At 42.5% G+C, this 18995-nt stretch overlaps 1 protein-coding gene across 1 annotated transcript; it reads right to left on the bottom strand.

Annotated features, from left to right (window-relative positions):
* Nucleotides 1-4256: 4256 nt before the first annotated feature.
* Nucleotides 4257-18973, bottom strand: A4GNT (alpha-1,4-N-acetylglucosaminyltransferase). The gene is made up of 3 exons (XM_049628769.1): nucleotides 18496-18973; nucleotides 11572-12050; nucleotides 4257-5271 (listed from the first exon to the last, which is right to left on the bottom strand). The coding sequence occupies exons 2-3, from the start codon at nucleotides 11980-11982 to the stop codon at nucleotides 4657-4659; spliced, it is 1026 nt and encodes a 341-aa protein (XP_049484726.1). The 5' UTR covers nucleotides 11983-12050; nucleotides 18496-18973; the 3' UTR covers nucleotides 4257-4656.
* Between the last annotated feature and the right edge of the window lie 22 nt (nucleotides 18974-18995).

Genomic DNA, 18995 nt, shown 5'->3' with positions numbered 1-18995 from the left:
AGTGCACAGCCCACTTTAGATCCTCTGTCTCCCTCTCTCTCTGCCCCTTGCCCGCGTTGTCTCTCTCTCTCAAAAATAAATAAACGTTTAAAAATTTTTAAAAAATCATAAAAATATAAAAACCAACAGGTGGCATAACAATTCTTTTAAAAAATGGGCAAAAATATCAACAGACATTTCTCCAAAGAAGACATACAGATAGCCAACAGACACATCAAAAGATGCTCAATGTCACTTACCATCAGGGAAATGCAAAGCAAAACTACAAAGAGATACCATTTCACACCTGTCCAAATGGCTAAAATCAAACACACAAGAAACAAGTGTTGGCGAGGATATGGAGAAAAAAGGAACCCTTGTGCACTGTTGGTGGGAATGCAAACTGGTACAGCCACTCTGGAAAACCGTATGGAGTTTCTTCAAAAAGTTAAAAGTAGAAATACCCTATGATCCAGTAATCACACTACTGGGTATTTACCCCCAAAAAATACACAAACACTAATTCAAAGGGAATTATGCACCTCTGTGTTTATTGCAGCATTATTTACAATAGCCAAATTATGGAAGCAGCCCAAATGCCATCAACAGATGAATGGATAAAGAAGAGGTGGCGGACACACACAAATACACACAAATACACACACACACACACACACACGCAATGGAATATCACTCAGCCATTAAAAAAGAATGAAATCTTGCCATTTACAACAACAAGGATGGAGCTAGGGAGAATAATGACAAGCAAAATAAGTCAGAAAAAGAAAAATACCATATGATTTCACTCATATGTGGAATTTAAGAAACAAAACAAATTGGGGCACCTGGGTGTCTCTTGGTTAAGCGTCATACTTCTAACTTCATCTCAGGTCATGATCTCACAGTTGGTGAGTTCGAGCCCCATGTCAGGCTCGCTGCTATCAGCATGGAGCCTGCTTTGGATCCTCTGTCCCCCCTCTCTCTGCCCTTCCCCCTGCTCATGCTCTCTCTCTCTCTCTCTTTCTCAAAAAAAAGAAAGAAATATTAAAAAGATAAGCATAGGGGGGCACCTGGGTGGCTCAGTCGGTTAAGCGTCCGACTTCAGCTCAGGTCACGATCTCGCGGTCCATGAGTTCGAGCCCCGCGTCGGGCTCTGGGCTGATGGCTCAGAGCCTGGAGTCTGCTTCCGATTCTGTGTCTCCCTCTCTCTCTGCCCCTCCCCCGTTCATGCTCTGTCTCTCTCTGTCTCAAAAATAAATAAAACGTTAAAAAAAATTAAAAAAAAAAAAGATAAGCATAGGACACCCTGTAAAAAATGAGAAACAAAACAAATAAGCAAAGGAAAAAAGAGAGAGAGAGACAAAGGCAAACCCAGAAACAGGCTGTTAACTATATAGAACAAACTGATGGTTACCAGAGAAGAGAGGATGGGGGATGGGTGAAATAGGTGATGGGGATTAGGGAATGCACTTGTGATGAGCACTGGGCGATGTATGGAATTTTTGGATCACTATATTGTACACCTGAAACTAATATAACATTGTGTGTTAACTATACTGGAATTAAACATTTTAAATGATGCATTTACATTTCCACATTCCCAAACTATGTAACCCTGGAAAAGTCACTTTACCCTTCTGTAAAATGGGGAAAATAAACTCTGTCTAGCAGGGTCATTATGAGAACCAAATTAGCTAAGCCATCTCTAGGCTTAGCCCAGGGCCTTGCAGTCAGTGATGTGCCCTCTAGAGTTCATACAAATGTGAAATCTGTGGGGGCTTGGAAAATTTGTTTCTCAGTTCTCTTCCCACTGGATCCCTGAAGTATGCAGAAAGGAGCTCTGGCAGTACTCGTGTGTGTTTGTATGTGTCATTTACACCAGCCTCAATTCCCCTTTGTGTAACTGGGGTACCCTCCTTTGCAGGGTTGTTGTGAGAAAGTGAACTTGACATACAGCCTCATCTACCTTGTCAGTAATTCCAAAAGCTAAAACTGTCTTCGGCTGACCAAGACTTCCCATGCATGGAACCTTCACATCCTTCCCCTACTGGGCCACATTTCAACATTCGATACAGCCAAGAATTAGTGAGTGCCTCCTATGTGCTCTATTTTAGGTTCCGAAGAATACCAAGAGGGTGGGTTCTGAATACCTGCGGTTCTCATCTGGCCCCATAGCCTCTCACCCCTTCCTCAGGCCAGTGACAGACACCCGCTCTCTGACTCAGTGCAGACACCATCACAACTGGTCTCCTTCCTACACTTAGGGATGTGACAGGAGGCAGTGGGACCGACTGCTGACTGAAGGTGGACTTTAGACCCTAGGCAGCCCACCATGGGAGTGCTCTCTGCTGTCAACTGTTGGCATCACACCTCATAAGCCAGCTCCAGAGCCAGCTCTAGCTTCCAGAAGGGCATCTGAGGTGTATGGGACAGATCTCCCAATGCCCGGATGCTGGCCGCAAATGGTAACTGAGGTAATTAGGTCAAAAATATGTTGTTGGGTTTTCACAGTGGTGATGGATGGATTGACAGGTATATAGTCAAAATGAGATTTTACATAAAAATCTGGTTTGCTGATTTCTCTTGAAAAATCTGAGGACCTTGCAACAAGTGGCCTGCACTCTGACATGTCAAGAACTGGCTGAAGCTCGGGCTTCAAACCTCTTCCTTGGGCACAAACTATACTCTAGCACATTCCCTGAAAAAATCACCTTAAAGGCCATAGATGCACTTACAAAAGAGATCTCCTTTCTCAGGAAAAAAAAATTGTTCTTTCCTGCAAAATGAAAAATGCAGCATCAGTCTAACCAGGACCCTCTGTGCGTCTAGAAACAAACCCAAGGCATGGCAAGCTGGGAGAAACTGAAAAAAATTACACTAAAATAATAAAATGTTTGTGTCCTTAATATACAAAGGGTGGTTATAAATCAATAAGAAATAGAAAGGGGTGCCTGGGTGGCTCAGTAGGTTAAGCGTCCAACTTTGGCTCAGATCATGATCTCACAGTTCGTGGGTTTGAGCCCCAGGTCGGACTCTGTGCTGACAGCTCAGAGCCTGGAGTCTGCTTCAGATTCTGTGTCTCCCTCTCTCTCTGCTCCTCCCCCACCTCTCTCTCTCTCTCTCAAAAATAAATAGATTGGGGCACCTGGATGGTTCAGTTGGTTAAGCATCCGACTTCAGCTCAGGTCCTGATCTTCCGCTTCGTGGGTTTGAGCCCAATGTTGGGCTCTGTGCTGACAGCTCAAAGCCTGGAGCTTGCTTCAGATTATGTGTCTCCCTCCCCCACTCATTCTCTCTCTGTCTCTTTCTCTGTCTCTCTCTCTCTGTCTCTTTCTCTCTCTCTCTCTCTCAAAAATGAATAAATGTTAAAAAACATTCATATGTTGAAATCCTAACCCTCAATGTGATAATATTAGAAAGTGGGGCCTTTGGGAGGTAATTAGGTCATGAGGGTGAAGCCCTCATGAGTGGGATTAGTTTCTCTATAAAAAGGACCCCAGAGAGCTCCCTTGACCTCCTCCCCTATACGAGAATTCTACAATTAAAGTGCCCTCTGCCACCAGAAGAAGATCCTTACTAGAACCTGACTGTGCTGGCACCCTAATCTTGGACTACCAGCCTCCAGAACTGTGAAAAATAAATTTCTGTTGTTTATAAACCACCCAGTCAGTGGTACTTTGTTACTGCAGCCCAAACTGACTAAGACAGAACCATGTCTGCTTGATCCAGCAGTATTTTCAGCAACTAAATCAGTGCTTGGCACACAGAAGGGGCTTGGTTAATATTCATTGACTGAATTCACTAATGAATATCAAAGTCAGGATATCAAGACTCTTTGGCCCAAGATCAGAAATCAAGACTCTTTGTCCCTGGTCCATTCTGCTGAAATTAATCTAACAGAAGTAAATTTAACAGGTAGCAAAACTGTTAGCTGCCTCTCCTAACACCCATTTTCTTCTCTTCCTCCTTAAATTTTTCAGCATCTCTTGCAGTGAGTGAGTGAGATGTAAAGGCAAGTGTTACACAGTACTTATAGGAAGTTTTCATAAAATAAAGGAGGGGTACGTTCCTCCTTCCTTCATCCTGCTGCCTGAAATGCAGACATAATGGGCTGGATACCAAGCAGCCATATAGACCAGGGGCTATGGACGCTAAGGATAACAAACAAGAAAGATGCAAGAAACCTGGGTCCCCAGTGACCACAGTGACCACACCCCTGCCTCTGAATTGCCTGCCTTCAGACTTCTTTTACATGAGAGAGAAATAAGCTTTTATATATATATATATATATATATATATATATATATTTTTTTTTTTTTTTGGGACAGAGAGAGACAGAGCATGAACGGGGGAGGGGCAGAGAGAGAGGGAGACACAGAATCGGAAACAGGCTCCAGGCTCCGAGCCATCAGCCCAGAGCCTGACGCGGGGCTCGAACCCACAGACCGCGAGATCGTGACCTGGCTGAAGTCGGACGCCCAACCGACTGAGCCACCCAGGCGCCCCTAAGCTTTTATATTTTATACACCAATGGTCTTTGGGATTTTTGTATTATAGACAGAGAAAGCTGAGCTTAAGCGATACGTGAGTAAACCCCTCCACCCCTGGGGAACGTGGACATGAGCTGCACGCTGGCACTCCAGGAACCAGTTCTATAACATAGAGCCAGTGTGGGCTCTATTTGTTACCTGGACCCACCTCCCCAGTCACTGATCCCTCTGGGCTTTGAATCAGGTCCCTGTAAGTCCTGGGACAGTGCTTACGGCAGAGATTTTCCACCAGCGTGTTGCTCCCTCTAACCACAGTCCTTCCTTCGTTGTTCATGTAGTTCCACAGATGCAGGGCGTAGGAGTCATTGAAGCTCAGGTCTTTGTCCCAGACTTCATAGTAGCGCCTCCACTCTGGATAGGAGATGGGGTAAAATCTCTGAGGGTGTAGGAAGGACAGGTTCAAACACCTGAAATCACTCACCTCCTGGAAGTCTCTAAGTTTGCACCACAGTCTCAACATCCTCGTCATCAAACTGGGACCCTGGTTGCCCCAAATGTCTGAATTGTAGTGTTCGACAAAGTTTTCCATGCACTCCCACAGGAAAGGGTGGTGGGGGAGGAATCCAAACACCCCGTTACTAGAGTACTGAGAAGACTGTGCAGCCAGAAAGTTCTCCTCAGGGATGGGCCGGATGGAGATGACATCGGTGTCCATGTAGATGCCCCCATATTTCCAGATGATGGCCAGGCGGGACGCATCTGAGCTGACGTGGAGCCAGTTGCTCTCCACACTGGCATTGATCTGCAGGAACACGTGCAAATCAGCCACAGCAGCAGGAGAAAAAGGAAGGGTGTCACAACGTGAGGCCAGCCCACGGTAGCTGAGGACAAGGAAGCAAGCCAGCTTCTCGAAAATCTGCTTACAAAAGCCCAATTTTACAAATTGACCAAACTTACCTCCACCCCAAAATTTGCCTGTAAGTGAAAAGTTTACAGCAACCAGTGTCAATGGGAAGACTTTGCAAGCTTTTAAAGAATTCATGAATTTGGTTTTTGTTTGTTTTTAATTAAAGCAGTAGAATGGTAAAGAAGAAACCCTGAAGGGATTTCACAATAAACCATATGAGCCATTTTCAGCAGGGTGTAGTTTAACCACAAATATGAAACTGTGAAGCAGGAATTTTTTGAGTCCTAGAAATGCTAAAAACTAATAAAGAAAAAGTAAACTAGGAAACTATAGAATAGATCAATATGTATGCTTCTTGAGAAATTGGTAAAAGAATCTTAAAATGCATGCATGCCTTCTTTCACTAATTATTTCCTTTAATGATATTCATTGAGGCCCTTATTTCCTTTAAAAAAAATTTTTTTTTAACATTTAGTTATTTTTGAGAGCCAGAGAGAGAGCACAAGTGGGGGAGGGGCAGAGAGAGAGAGAGAGCCAAAATTGGAAGCAGGCTCCAGGCTCTGAGCTGTCAGCACAGAGCCCGACGTGGGGCTCAGGCCCACGAAGTGTGAGATCATAACCTGGGCCGAAGTCAGACACTTAACCAATTGAGCCACCCAGGCACCCCATTGAGGGCCTACTTTCAATGTGCCAAGCTCTGTTATAGCTGCTAGGGAGAGAGCAATGAACAGACAGACAAAAAATCCCTACCTGGAGGAGATAGACGATAAATAAATCAATATATAATATGTTAGGTGTTCACAAGGACTATGAAGGAAAAACAGCTGGGTGAAGAGGATATGAAAGGAGCAGGGTGGAACACTATCTTACCTTGGGTTTCAGCAAGCTCAAGGGCCCTGAGGTAGGAATACAATCACTGTGTGCAGAAACAGAGAGCAGAGTAGTGTGGCCAAAGCAGGGCAGTGAAGGACGGGTAGGAGATGAGAGCAGAGAGGGGTGGGTGGAGAGGGAGGATGCATCACGTAGACTGGAGTTATCTGAAGACTGAAATTACTTGAAGGTTTAGAAGAAAGGAGTGATGTGACCTGACTCAGTCTTGAAAGGGTCCTCTGTGGAAAACAGACAGGGGCAGGGCTTGGGAGGCAACAAGGGCAGAAACACAGAGGCAGGTTAGGAGGGCAGATGAAATGGTCAGATCCTAGGCACACGGTAAAGATGAAGAGGGTCAGGGTGTGGATGGATTGGATGTGGAGGGGGAGAGAGGAGTCGAGGATGACTGCAAATGCTAAAAAAGGGAGCAAAGCAGAAAGTGACTCTAAAAAGAATAAAAAACAATCATTATAAATGGCAATAAAAACTAATCACTATAGACAGCAACCTTCTCAAATGGAATGCTAAAAGTTTGAATAGAGAAAACAAAATAGATTTTTCTGGATTGAAACATATTGATTAAAAGATTGAAATAGAGACAACTGGATGACCCTAACACTTGATCTCAGCTCAAGTCTTCATCTCAGGGTTGTGAGTTCAAGCCCCATGCTGGGCTCCACACAGGGCATGGAGCCTACTTAAATAAATAAATAAATAAATAAATAAATAAATAATTTTTTTAAATGAATTTTGAGAGAGAAAGAGAAACACTAGCAAGGGAAGGGCAGAGAGAGAGGGGGACAGAGGATCTAAAGTGGGCTCCACACTGACAGCAGTGAGCACCATGTGGGGCTCAAACCAATGAACCATCAGATCATGACCTAAGCTGAAGTCAGACGCTCAACTGACTAAGCCACCCAGGCGCCCCAATAAATGAATTAAAAGTAAAGAAAGATTGAACATAAACATTTGGCATTTGACAAGGTAAACATTCATTTTTTTTTAGTTTATTTATTTATTTAGAAAGAGAAGGAGAGAGTGTGCCTGGGTAAGGGGCATAGAGAGAGGGAAAGAGAGAGAATCTCAAGCAGGCTTCGCACTACACTGTCAGGACAGAGCCCAACGTGGGCATGAACCAGGAGATTATGACCTGAGCCGAAAACAGGAGTCAGACGCTTAACTGAGTCACCCAGGTGCCCTGACAAAATAGACATTATTTATTTATTTATTATTTATTTATTTATCTACTTATTTATTTTTTAATAAACATTCTTTAAAACTCTGCTAAAGGGAGGCACCTGGATTGCTCATTGGTTAAGCATCCAACTTCGACTCAGGTCATGATCTCACAGTTGGTGAGTTTGAGCCCCGAGTCAGGCTCTGTGCTGACAGCTCAGAGCCTAGAGCCTGCTTCAGATTCTGTGTGTGTGTGTGTGTGTGTGTGTGTGTGTGTGTGTGTCTGCCCCACCCCACTCATACTCTATCTCTCTCTCTCTCTCTCAAAAATAAATAAACGTTTAAAAAAAACACTTAAAAAAAAAACTCTGCTATGGGTGGCTCATTTGGTTAAGCATCTGACTTTGGCTCAGGTCATGATCTCACAGTTCATGAGTTTGAGCCCCACATCCAGCTCTGTGCTGACAGCTCAGAGCCTGGAGCCTGCTTCAGATTCTGTGTCTCCCTCTCTGTCTCTGTCCCTTCCCCACTCACACTCTGTCTCCCTCTCTCTCTCTCTCTCAAAAATAAACATTAAACAAAAAAAATTTCTTATTTAAAAAAATCATTGCTATAAAGCCAAATGAAGGCAAGATAATTAATACTTTGCAGGAATCTTTACACAAATTGTTAACATCACAAAATTGTATACAATTGCTGAAAACCTCATAAATAATAACAGCCAAAATTTATCAAAAACTGTTCCAAGCTCTTTATAATCTACACAAATGCTCAAAGACTGATATTATGATTATTCCCATTTTTCAAGTTAAGAGATAAAAGAAACAAGAAATTCAGTAATTTGTCCAAAGTGAGAGAGGCAGAGGCTGAATTTGAACCCAGCCAGTCTGGCTCCAGAGATCCACTCATTCAAAAAAAAAAAATAAGGTTTTGGTAAAAATAAGTAAAATTGATCATTTGGTAAATTGGTGAGTGTTAGTGAACAGATACATAGGATATCAAAAGCCACACGAAATCACAGGAGGAAGAAGCCTGCCTTTTTGTGGGCATTGGACTAAATCTACCTAAAACACAAAAGCTCCCACAGGGGTGAGCTCCAGGAAGGGGATTAGGATTCTGACTGCTCATCCCCTTCCTACCCCACAGTACGCAACCCCAGACATCTTTAAAGGCTACAGTTGCCAAATCAGTGCAGCAAACCAGCAAGTGATGGCACATTAGGTCATCCCCAATGGAGCAGAACATGCCACAGACCAGCACCCCAAAATTATCATGGTGTGATCACTGCAGATGCATGGCTTAGTGCAGTACCCTGCGGGCTCAGATGGGGCAGACACTTAAGGGTTCTGTGTCCCAGGGCCCACCTTGTTCCTAAAATTCAACCTTATAAAATTGAGGTACAGCTCAGAAGACCCAGGCTGTGCTCTATGAAACATCAGCTCTAAGAAAACATTTATGTCCTACTGAAAGAGGTGTTCATGCTCAAATAAGTTTGGAAGATTCTGGTTGAATCAAATTACCGTTTCTTTAGTTCAGAAGTACAGAGGCTTTAATCTCTTCATGTACGTGATTAGTCCGTGAGGGAAAAATTTTTTTACAGTGTATAATGCAGCATCTCCCCTTACAAAACAATTTGAGCAGAAATTTATTTGTGTAAGGAGCGTAACACAGTTTAGGTAATGTTAGTCTAGCCCAGCTGTGGGGAAAGTAGGCCAACAGACTGCTGTTCTTGTTTAGATCTCCTGGAACACCCTCTAGCAGGCTAGCCCTGAGAGCGACAGGGACCTAGCCAGCATGTCCCCTCCAGGGACCCTCTCTGCTGCCACGGCCTGCCTTCCCAGCCTGTGGCCTGTCCTGCTTCTTCCGAGGGGCCTGCGCTTGTCATCAACTATTTGTTGGGACCCCTGTGCTGGCAGCTGCCGGTAAAATCTCAGTCTGATGAGCTGATTCATCGCCTCCTGATGAGTCTTAATTTGAGACTTGCAGGCTCTTCAGGACAAGAGATGGGCACCCTGGTTATGGAAGTCACATGGAGCCAAAAGTAAAACTGGCCACTTCCCCCACATGCCTGTTGCTTAGTCCAGTAAATGTCTCCAGATGACAGTAAGTAGGCTCAAATGTGTCCTCCACCCAGGAAAGCACACACTCAGTCCCCAGATGAATGAGGCAGGGCATGACAGGAGTTTTCATTTTTTATATATAAATACTGTAGTGGACTGAATAATGGCCACTCAAAGACCCCAGGTCCTACATCCCAGAACCTGTAAATGTTAACGCATTTGAGAAAAGGGTCTTTGCAGATGTGATCACATAAAGGATCTTGAGATGGGGAGATTATCCTGGGTTGTCCTGATTTGGGCCCTAAATGCTATCACAAGTATCCTTTAAAGACAGATGTAAAAATAAAAAAATTAAGAAAACAAAACAAAACAAAAAAACAGCCACATCTTAAACTCACCAAGTTGTGCACATTACATATGTCCAGCTTTTATGTGTCAGTCATTCGTCACTAAAGTGGTGAAAGAAAGAAAGAAAGAAAGAAAGAAAGAAAGAAAGAAAATGTAGAGGGAAAGTTCACACACACAGAGGAAAAGGACATGTGCAGATCTCCACTGGAAGGGTTTTTCCTAAGAGCTTCCTTGGGAACTGGGGCCCTGCCAGCACCTGATTTCCATTCGGTGAAATGGATTTGGCACTTTTGGCCTCCATCACCAAAAAAGAACAAATCTCTGTTGGTTTAGGTCACCAAGTTTGTGGTCATTTGATACAGCAGCTATAGGAAACTAACACAAGTACCACCATAATGGCCTCAATATTGCCACTTGGCCTGCAAAGCCTTAAGTATTCACCGTCTGTCCCCTTTACAAAGTATTTACCATCTGACATTTGGTCTAGCCTATGATTAGAACTTAGAAAGGACTTTACAGGATAAGCAAATGGTATAATTTTGATGCCAACTTTTAAATTACTTTTTTGTTTTTAAAATAATTAAAGCTATACAGAGAAAGACAGATACCATATGTGTTCACTCTTATGTGGATCCTGAGAAACTTAACAGGAACCCATGGGGGAGGGGAAGGAAAAAAAAAAGAGAGAGAGAGAGGTTAGAGCGGGAGAGAGCCAAAGCATAAGAGACACTTAAAAACTGAGAACAAACTGAGGGCTGATGGGGGGTGGGAGGGACGGGAGGGTGGGTGATGGGCATTGAGGAGGGCACCTGTTGGGATGAGCATTGGGTGTTGTATGGAAACCAATTTGACAGTAAATTTCATATATTAAAAAGTAATAATAATAATAATTGTATTTATAAAATTAACTTATTCTCATCACTAAATGCACTCCCAATCCAATCACACTAACACACCTATTATTACTGTGTGTTGTGTATTTTCTTCAGGATTTTTTCTTCCATGTGATTGGGGGGAACGGTGGTACATAGGTAAATCATTACAATTACATTCTAATACAAGTGTATTTATTCCATATTGTGTTGTAGTCTTCATAAGATGTCACGGCTAAAGCCTGCATAGTGGAATCATTGAGTGGTTGTACTATAATTTCCTTAAGCATTATCTGATTGTGGGTCCTCTGTGAGAGAAATATTTAATTGGAATGTTATTTCCTTATTATACTATGTTGCTAAGATGAAGATTACAAAATTCCCAAGAGCTCCTGGCATGTCTTGGTTGTATCTCAATATAACCCAATCTCATATAGCAGCACCCCATCTGATTTTTCATGAGTTCACTATTTACATCATCTTCAAGTTAAATATTGCCTCATTTCCCATTCAAATGCAAAAAAACAGTTTAACACAGATGGGTTTAAATAAGTGAAAAATAAGTGATTATACCCCCATAAAAGTTACCAAAACTCATTCATTAAGAATGGTCTCAAGAGAAGCATAGTTCCTAAGAAATAAGGCTGGAAGCAAAAGACACCAGGCTAGAGATAAAGCTAACTGAAGTCTCTCCTGTTTGTTTGAATCAGGACTCAACCCTGTACAAAGAAGACCAGGGTCTGGGTTCTGGTCCCATCTCTGACACTGAGTCCTTATGCTCAGTTTACCTATTCAAAATATGAGGAGATTGGACTCATTTTTTGTGGTACCTCCCAACACTGACATTCTAAGATTCTCTGAACACTTACATGAGTGTACCATGAACGCAATGGTGTGTCTTCAAACAGCCTTTTCATATCCAAAGGGAAGAGGAAAACATTGTCTATGGCTGAGAGGAGGGAAAAGGCTGGATAAGTGGAGTTTGAGGGCAGCCGTGTGGTGGTGTTGAGACCCTTCATGAAGAACACCACGGGCTTCTCTGGGTAAGTCTTGGCAGCAGATTCCACAGCACAAGAGACCAGAGGCGTTGGCTCCATTCTCTCTGAGGTCTCTATGAACACAATGCCATGCCCATGGCCCAGGAGGGCTTCCAGGTCTTGCTGGGCCTTTTGAGGAGGAAGGCAAGAGAAGAGACAGCTGGACTTCAGGCTGAGCTGGTAGAAGAAGACACAGGCAAGCAGCAGGATGGCCGACAGGAAGAACTGGAGCTCCTTCAGCATGTCTACTCCTCTCTCCCACCTGCTCCTTTAAATCAACACGGCTAATTACAAAAATACATTCTCCAAACCTGATCAAGAGAGCACATAAGAAAATGATGCATGAATATCACTTCTAAGTTTTGATTGTTTAAATCCTCAATGAAATATGATCAAATCAGGTACAATAATATTAACGAGAAAAATGCAGTCACTAGGGTTTATCGGAGGAATTTGAGGACGATTCGAAACAGGAAAATAAGGTAGATACAGGTGGGAAGATGGCGGCGTAGGAGGACGCTGAGCTCACCGCCCTGCTGATCACTTACATTCCACTTACACCTGCCTAAATAACCCAGAAAACCGCCAGAAGACTAGCAGAACAGATTCTCTGGAGCCAAGCGTAGACGAGAGGTCCACAGAAGAGGGTAGGAAGGACGGAGAGGCGGTGCGCGCTACACAGACCGGCGGGAGGGAGCGGGGGGGGGGGGGGGGGAGGGGCAGCCCACCAGCCAAGCAGAGCCCCCGAGTCTGGTTGGCAAAAGCAGAGGGGCCGGACGGAGTGTGTTCTGACAGCAAGCAGGACTTAACATCTGGAAGGTTATAAGTTAACAGCTCTGCTCGGAGAATGGGAAGGCTGGAGGGCAACGGGAGAGAGAGTTGTTGAGGCCTAGACAACAGAGCTCAGCTTGGCGGGGAACAAAGGTGCTCGCCAGCGCCATCTTCCTCACCCATCCCCCGGCCAAAATCCCACAGGGAACCAGTTCCTGCCAAGGAACTTGCTTGCACCACGCAAACACCCAGCACTGTGCTTCTGCGGATCCATCCCTCCGGCGGCGGGTCTGACTCCTTCCCGGTGCTGCAGGGCCCCTCCCAAAGTGGATCACCGAAGGAAAAGCGAGCTGAGCCTGCCCCTCCCGCCCCTGTGCACTTTGCCAATTCACCCCAGCTAATATGCCAGATCCCAGCACCACGAGCCTGGCAGTGTGCAAGTAGCCCAGACGGGCCATGCCACCCCACAGTGAAACCCGCCCCTAGGAGAGGGGAAGAGAAGGTACACACCAGTCTGACTCTGGCCCCAGTGGTAGGCTGGGGGCAGACATGAGGTCTGACTGCAGCCCCGCCCACCAACGCAAGTTTTTCAAGACAGCACAGGGGAAGTGCCTTGCAGTTCCGCACCACTCCAAGGACTATCCAAAATGACCAAACGGAAGAATTCCCCTCAAAAAAACTTCCAGGAAATAACGACAGCTAACGAACTGATCAAAAAGGATTTAAACAATATAACAGAAAGTGAATTTAGAATAATAGTCATAGAATTAATCGCTGGGCTTGAAAACAGTATAGAAGACAGCAGAGAATCTATTGCTACAGAGATCAAGGGACTAAGGAACAGTCAGGAGGAGCTAAAAAATGCTATAAATGAACTGCAAAATAAAATGGAGACAACCACGACTCGGATTGAAGACTCAGAGGAGAGAATAGGTGAACTAGAAGATAAAATTATGGAAAAAGAGGAAGCTGAGAAAAAGAGAGATAAAAAAAATCCAGGAGTATGAGGGGAAAATTAGAGAACTAAGTGATGCACTAAAGAGAAATAATCTACGCATAATTGGTATTCCAGAGGAGGAAGAGAGAGGGAAAGGTGCTGAAGGTATACTTGAAGAAATAATAGCTGAGAACTTCCCTGATCTGGGGAAGGAAAAGGGCACTGAAATCCAAGAGGCACAGAGAACTCCCTTCAGACGTAACTTGAATCGATCTTCTGCACGACATATCATAGTGAAACTGGAAAAATACAAGGATAAAGAGAAAATTCTGCAAGCAGCTAGGGATAAACGTGCTCTAACATATGAAGGGAGACCGATAAGACTCGTGACCAATCTCTCTACTGAAACTTGGCAGGCCAGAAAGCAATGGCAGGAAATCTTCAATGTGATGAACAGAAAAAATATGCAGCCGAGAATCCTTTATCCAACAAGTCTGTCATTTCGAATAGAAGGAGAGATAAAGGTCTTCCCAAACAAACAAAAACTGAAGGAATTCGTCACCACTAAACCAGCCCTACAAGAGATCCTAAGGGGGATCCTGTGAGACAAAGTACCAGAGACATCGCTACAAGCATGAAACCTACGGACATCACAGTGACTCTAAACCCGTATCTTTCTATAATAACACTGAATGTAAATGGACTAAATGTGCCAACCAAAAGACATAGAGTATCAGAATGGATAAAAAAACAAGACCCATCTATTTGCTGTCTACAATAGATTCATTTTAGACCTGAGGACACCTTCAGATTGAAATTGAGGGGATGGAGTACTAATTATCATGCTACTGGAAGTCAAAAGAAAGCTAGAGTAGCCATACTTGTATCAGACAAACTAGACTTTAAATTAAAGATTGTAACAAGAGATGAGGAAGGGCATTATATAATAATTACAGGGTCTATCCATCAGGAAGAGCTAACAATTATAAATGTCTATGCGCTGAATACAGGAGCCCCCAAATATAGAAAACAATTACTCACAAACATAAGCAACCTTATTGATAAGAATGTGGTAATTGCAGGGAACTTTAACACTCCACTTACAGAAATGGATAGATCATCTAGACACATGGTCAATAAAGAAACAAGGGCCCTGAATGATACATTGGATCAGATAGACTTGACAGATATATTTAGAACTCTGCATCCCAAAGCAACAGAATATACTTTCTTCTCGAGTGCACATGGAACATTCTCCAAGATAGATCACATACTGGGTCACAAAACAGCCCTTCATAAGTATACAAAAATTGAGATAATACCATGCATACTTTCAGACCACAATGCTATGAAGCTTGAAATCAACCATAGGAAAAAGTCTGGAAAACCTCCAAAAGCATGGAGGTTAAGGAACACCCTACTAAAGAATGAATGGGTCAACCAGGCAATTAGAGAAGAAATTTAAAAATATATGGAAACAAACGAAAATGAAAATACAACAATCCAAACGCTTTGGGATGCAGCGAAGGCAGTCCTGAGAGGAAAATACATTGCAATCTAGGCCTATCTCAAGAAACAAGAAAAATCCCAAATACAAGATCTAACAGCACACCTAAAGGAAATAGAAGCAGAACAGCAAAGACAGCCTAAACCCAGCAGAAGAAGAGAAATAATAAAGATCAGACCAGAAATAAACAATATAGAATCTAAAAAAACTGTAGAGCAGATCAATGAAACCAAGAGTTGGTTTTTTGAAAAAATAAACAAAATTGACAAACCTCTAGCCATGCTTCTCAAAAAGAAAAGGGAGATGACCCAAATAGATAAAATCATGAATGAAAATGGAATTATTACAACCAATCCCTCAGAGATACAAGCAATTATCAGGGAATATTATGAACAATTATATGCCAACAAACTGGACAACCTGGAAGAAATGGACAAATTCCTAAACACCCACACACATCCAAAACTCAATCAGGAGGAAATAGGAAGCTTGAACAGACCCATAACCAGTGAAGAAATTGAGTCAGTTATCAAAAATCTCCCAACAAATAAAAGTCCAAGACCAGATGGCTTCCCAGGGGAGTTCTACCAGACGTTTAAAGCAGAGATAATACCTATCCTTCTCAAGCTATTCCAAAAAATAGAAAGGGAAGGAAAACTTCCAGACTCATTCTATGAAGCCAGTATTACTTTGATTCCTAAACCAGACAGAGACCCAGTAAAAAAAGGCCAATATCCCTGATGAATATGGATGCAAAAATTCTCAATAAGATACTAGCAAATCGAATTCAACAGCATATAAAAAGAATTATTCACCATGATCAAGTGGGATTCATTCCTGGGCTGCAGGGCTGGCTCAACATTCACAAATCCATCAACGTGATACATCACATTAATAAAAGAAAAGATAAGAACCATATGATCCTGTCAATCGATGCAGAAAAAGCATTTGACAAAATTCAGCATCCTTTCTTAATAAAAACCCTCGAGAAAGTCGGGATAGAAGGAACATACTTAAACATCATAAAAGCCATTTATGAAAAGCCCACAGCTAACATCATCCTCAATGGGGAAAAACTGAGAGCTTTTTCCCTGAGATCAGGAACATGACAGGGATGTCCACTCTCACCGCTGTTGTTTAACATAGTGTGGGAAGTGCTAGCATCAACAATCAGACAACAAAAGGAAATCAAAGGCATCAAAATCGGCAAAGATGAAGTTAAGCTTTCACTTTTTGCAGATGACACTTTTGCAGATGATATTATACATGGAAAATCTGATAGACTCCACCAAAAGTCTGCAAGAACTGATGCATGAATTTAGCAAAGTTGCAGGATACAAAATCAATGTACAGAAATCAGTTGCATTCTTATACACTAATAATGAAGCAACAGAAAGACAAATAAAGAAACTGATCCCATTCACAATTGCACCAAGAAGCATAAAATACCTAGGGATAAATCTAACCAAAGATGTAAAAGATCTGTATGCTGAAAACTATAGAAAGCTTATGAAGGTAATTGAAGAAGATATAAAGAAATGGAAAGACATTCCCTGCTCATGGATCGGAAGAATAAATATTGTCAAAATGTCAATACTACCCAAAGCTATCTACACATTCAATGCAATCCCAATCAAAATTGCACCAGCATTCTTCTCGAAACTAGAACAAGCAATCCTAAAATTCATATGGAACCACAAAAGGCCCCGAATAGCCAAAGTAATTTTGAAGAAGAAGACCAAAGCAGGAGGCATCACAATCCCAGACATTAGCCTCCACTACAAAGCTGTGATCATCAAGACAGCATGGTATTGGCACAAAAATAGACACATAGACCAATGGAATAGAATAGAAACCCCAGAACTAGACTCACAAAAGTATGGCCAACTAATCTTTGACAAAGCAGGAAAGAATATCCAATGGAAAAAAGACAGTCTCTTTAACAAATGGTGCTGGGAGAACTGGACAGCAACATGCAGAAGGTTGAAACTAGACCACTTTCTCACACCATTCACAAAAATAAACTCAAAATGGATAAAGGACCTGAATGTGGGACAGGAAACCATCAAAACCTTAGAGGAGAAAGCAGGAAAAGACCTCTCTGACCTCAGCCGTAGCAATTTCTTACTTGACGCATCCCCAAAGGCAAGGGAATTAAAAGCAAAAATGAACTACTGGGACCTCATGAAGATAAAAAGCTTCTGCACAGCAAAGGAAACAACCAACAAAACTAAAAGGCAACCAACGGAATGGGAAAAGATATTTGCAAATGACATATCAGACAAAGGGCTAGTATCCAAAATCTATAAAGAGCTCACTAAACTCCACACCCAAAAAACAAATAATCCAGTGAAGAAATGGGAAGAAAACATGAATAGACACTTCTCTAAAGAAGACATCCAGATGGCCAACAGGCACATGAAAAGATGCTCAATGTCGCTCCTCATCAGGGAAATACAAATCAAAACCACACTCAGATATCACCTCACGCCAGTCAGAGTGGCCAAAATGAACAAATCAGGAGACTATAGATGCTGGAGAGGATGTGGAGAAATGGGAACCCTCTTACACTGTTGGTGGGAATGCAAATTGGTGCAGCCACTCTGGAAAACAGTGTGGAGGTTCCTCAAAAAATTAAAAATAGATCTACCCTATGACCCAGCAGTAGCACTGCTAGGAATTTATCCAAGGGATACAGGAGTACTGATGCATAGGGGCACTTGTACCCCAATGTTTATAGCAGCACTCTCAACAATAGCCAAATTATGGTAAGAGCCGAAATGTCCATCAACTGATGAATGGATAAAGAAATTATGGTTTATATACACAATGGAGTACTACGTGGCGATGAGAAAGAATGAAATATGGCCTTTTGTAGCAACGTGGATGGAACTGGAGAGTGTGATGCTAAGTGAAATAAGTCATACAGAGAAAGACAGATACCATATGGTTTCACTGTTATGTGGATACTGAGAAACTTAACAGAAACCCATGGGGGAGGGGAAGGAAAAAAAAAAAAAGAGGTTAGAGTGGGAGAGAGCCAAAGTATAAGAGACTTAAAAACTGAGAACAAACTGAGGGTTGATGGGGGGGTGGGGGGAAGGGGAGGGTGGGTGATGGGTATTGAGGAGAACACCTTTTGGGATGAGCACTGGGTGTTGTATGGAAACCAATTTGACAATAAATTTCATATATTGGGGAAAAAAAAACAAGAAAATAATAATTCATTCTTTTAAGTGGCCCATAGAGCAACAGGCATGAAGAGCATCTACACATGAGCTATTGTAGAAATTTCTCTGGGGGCGCCTGGGTGGCTCAGTTGGTTAAGCATCCAACTTCCACTCAGGTCATGATCTCACGGCTCATGGGTTCAAGCCCTGCATCAGGCTCTGTGCTGACAGCTGGGAGCCTGGAGCCTGCTTCAGATTCTGTCTCCGTCTCTCTCTACTGCTCCCGCTCCCCCCTCTCTCTCTCAAATATAAATAAACAATAAAAAATGTATAAAATAAAAAGGAAAGAAAGAAATTTCTCTGAAGTTTACCTCAAGTTGTCTAGTTTCAGTCTGCAGGGCTTCAGAAAAAGGGGCAGTTTTAGTTCTCAGTGATTCCAGGTCAAGAGAATGGGAGAAAACTGGAAACCTTCATTTGGAGAGTCATAGCCAGGCACTTGAGGAAACAAGAAGAATTCAGGATCCAGCCTGATTTTATAGGCAAACAAACATTCAGATTCAGAACTAGAATCTAACATCTATGAAAGGTGTGTTGTTGAAACTTAATTTTTGTCCCTAAAAGCACCCTCATTTCTGTCGAAGGTAGCAAAATTAAAATTAATTCATTTGTAAAATAAGTCCATTTTTTAACAAATTTGTCCTATTTATTTTCATAAACATAGCAAGAATAGTGATTGACCATCTGTTTTTAAAAATGTGCTTTGCTCAAAGTTTTTATAAAGAATTTCACATTGAACTTTTATTTTTCTATATTAAATATAATTTACTGTCAGATTGGTTTCCATACAACACCCAGGGCTCATCCCAACAGG

Source organism: Panthera uncia, chromosome C2 (genome assembly GCF_023721935.1).
Source record: "Panthera uncia isolate 11264 chromosome C2, Puncia_PCG_1.0, whole genome shotgun sequence".
NCBI classification, from domain to species: Eukaryota; Metazoa; Chordata; class Mammalia; order Carnivora; family Felidae; genus Panthera; species Panthera uncia.
Note: the sequence above shows the minus strand (reverse complement) of the source record. Positions and strands in the feature narration are given on the sequence as shown.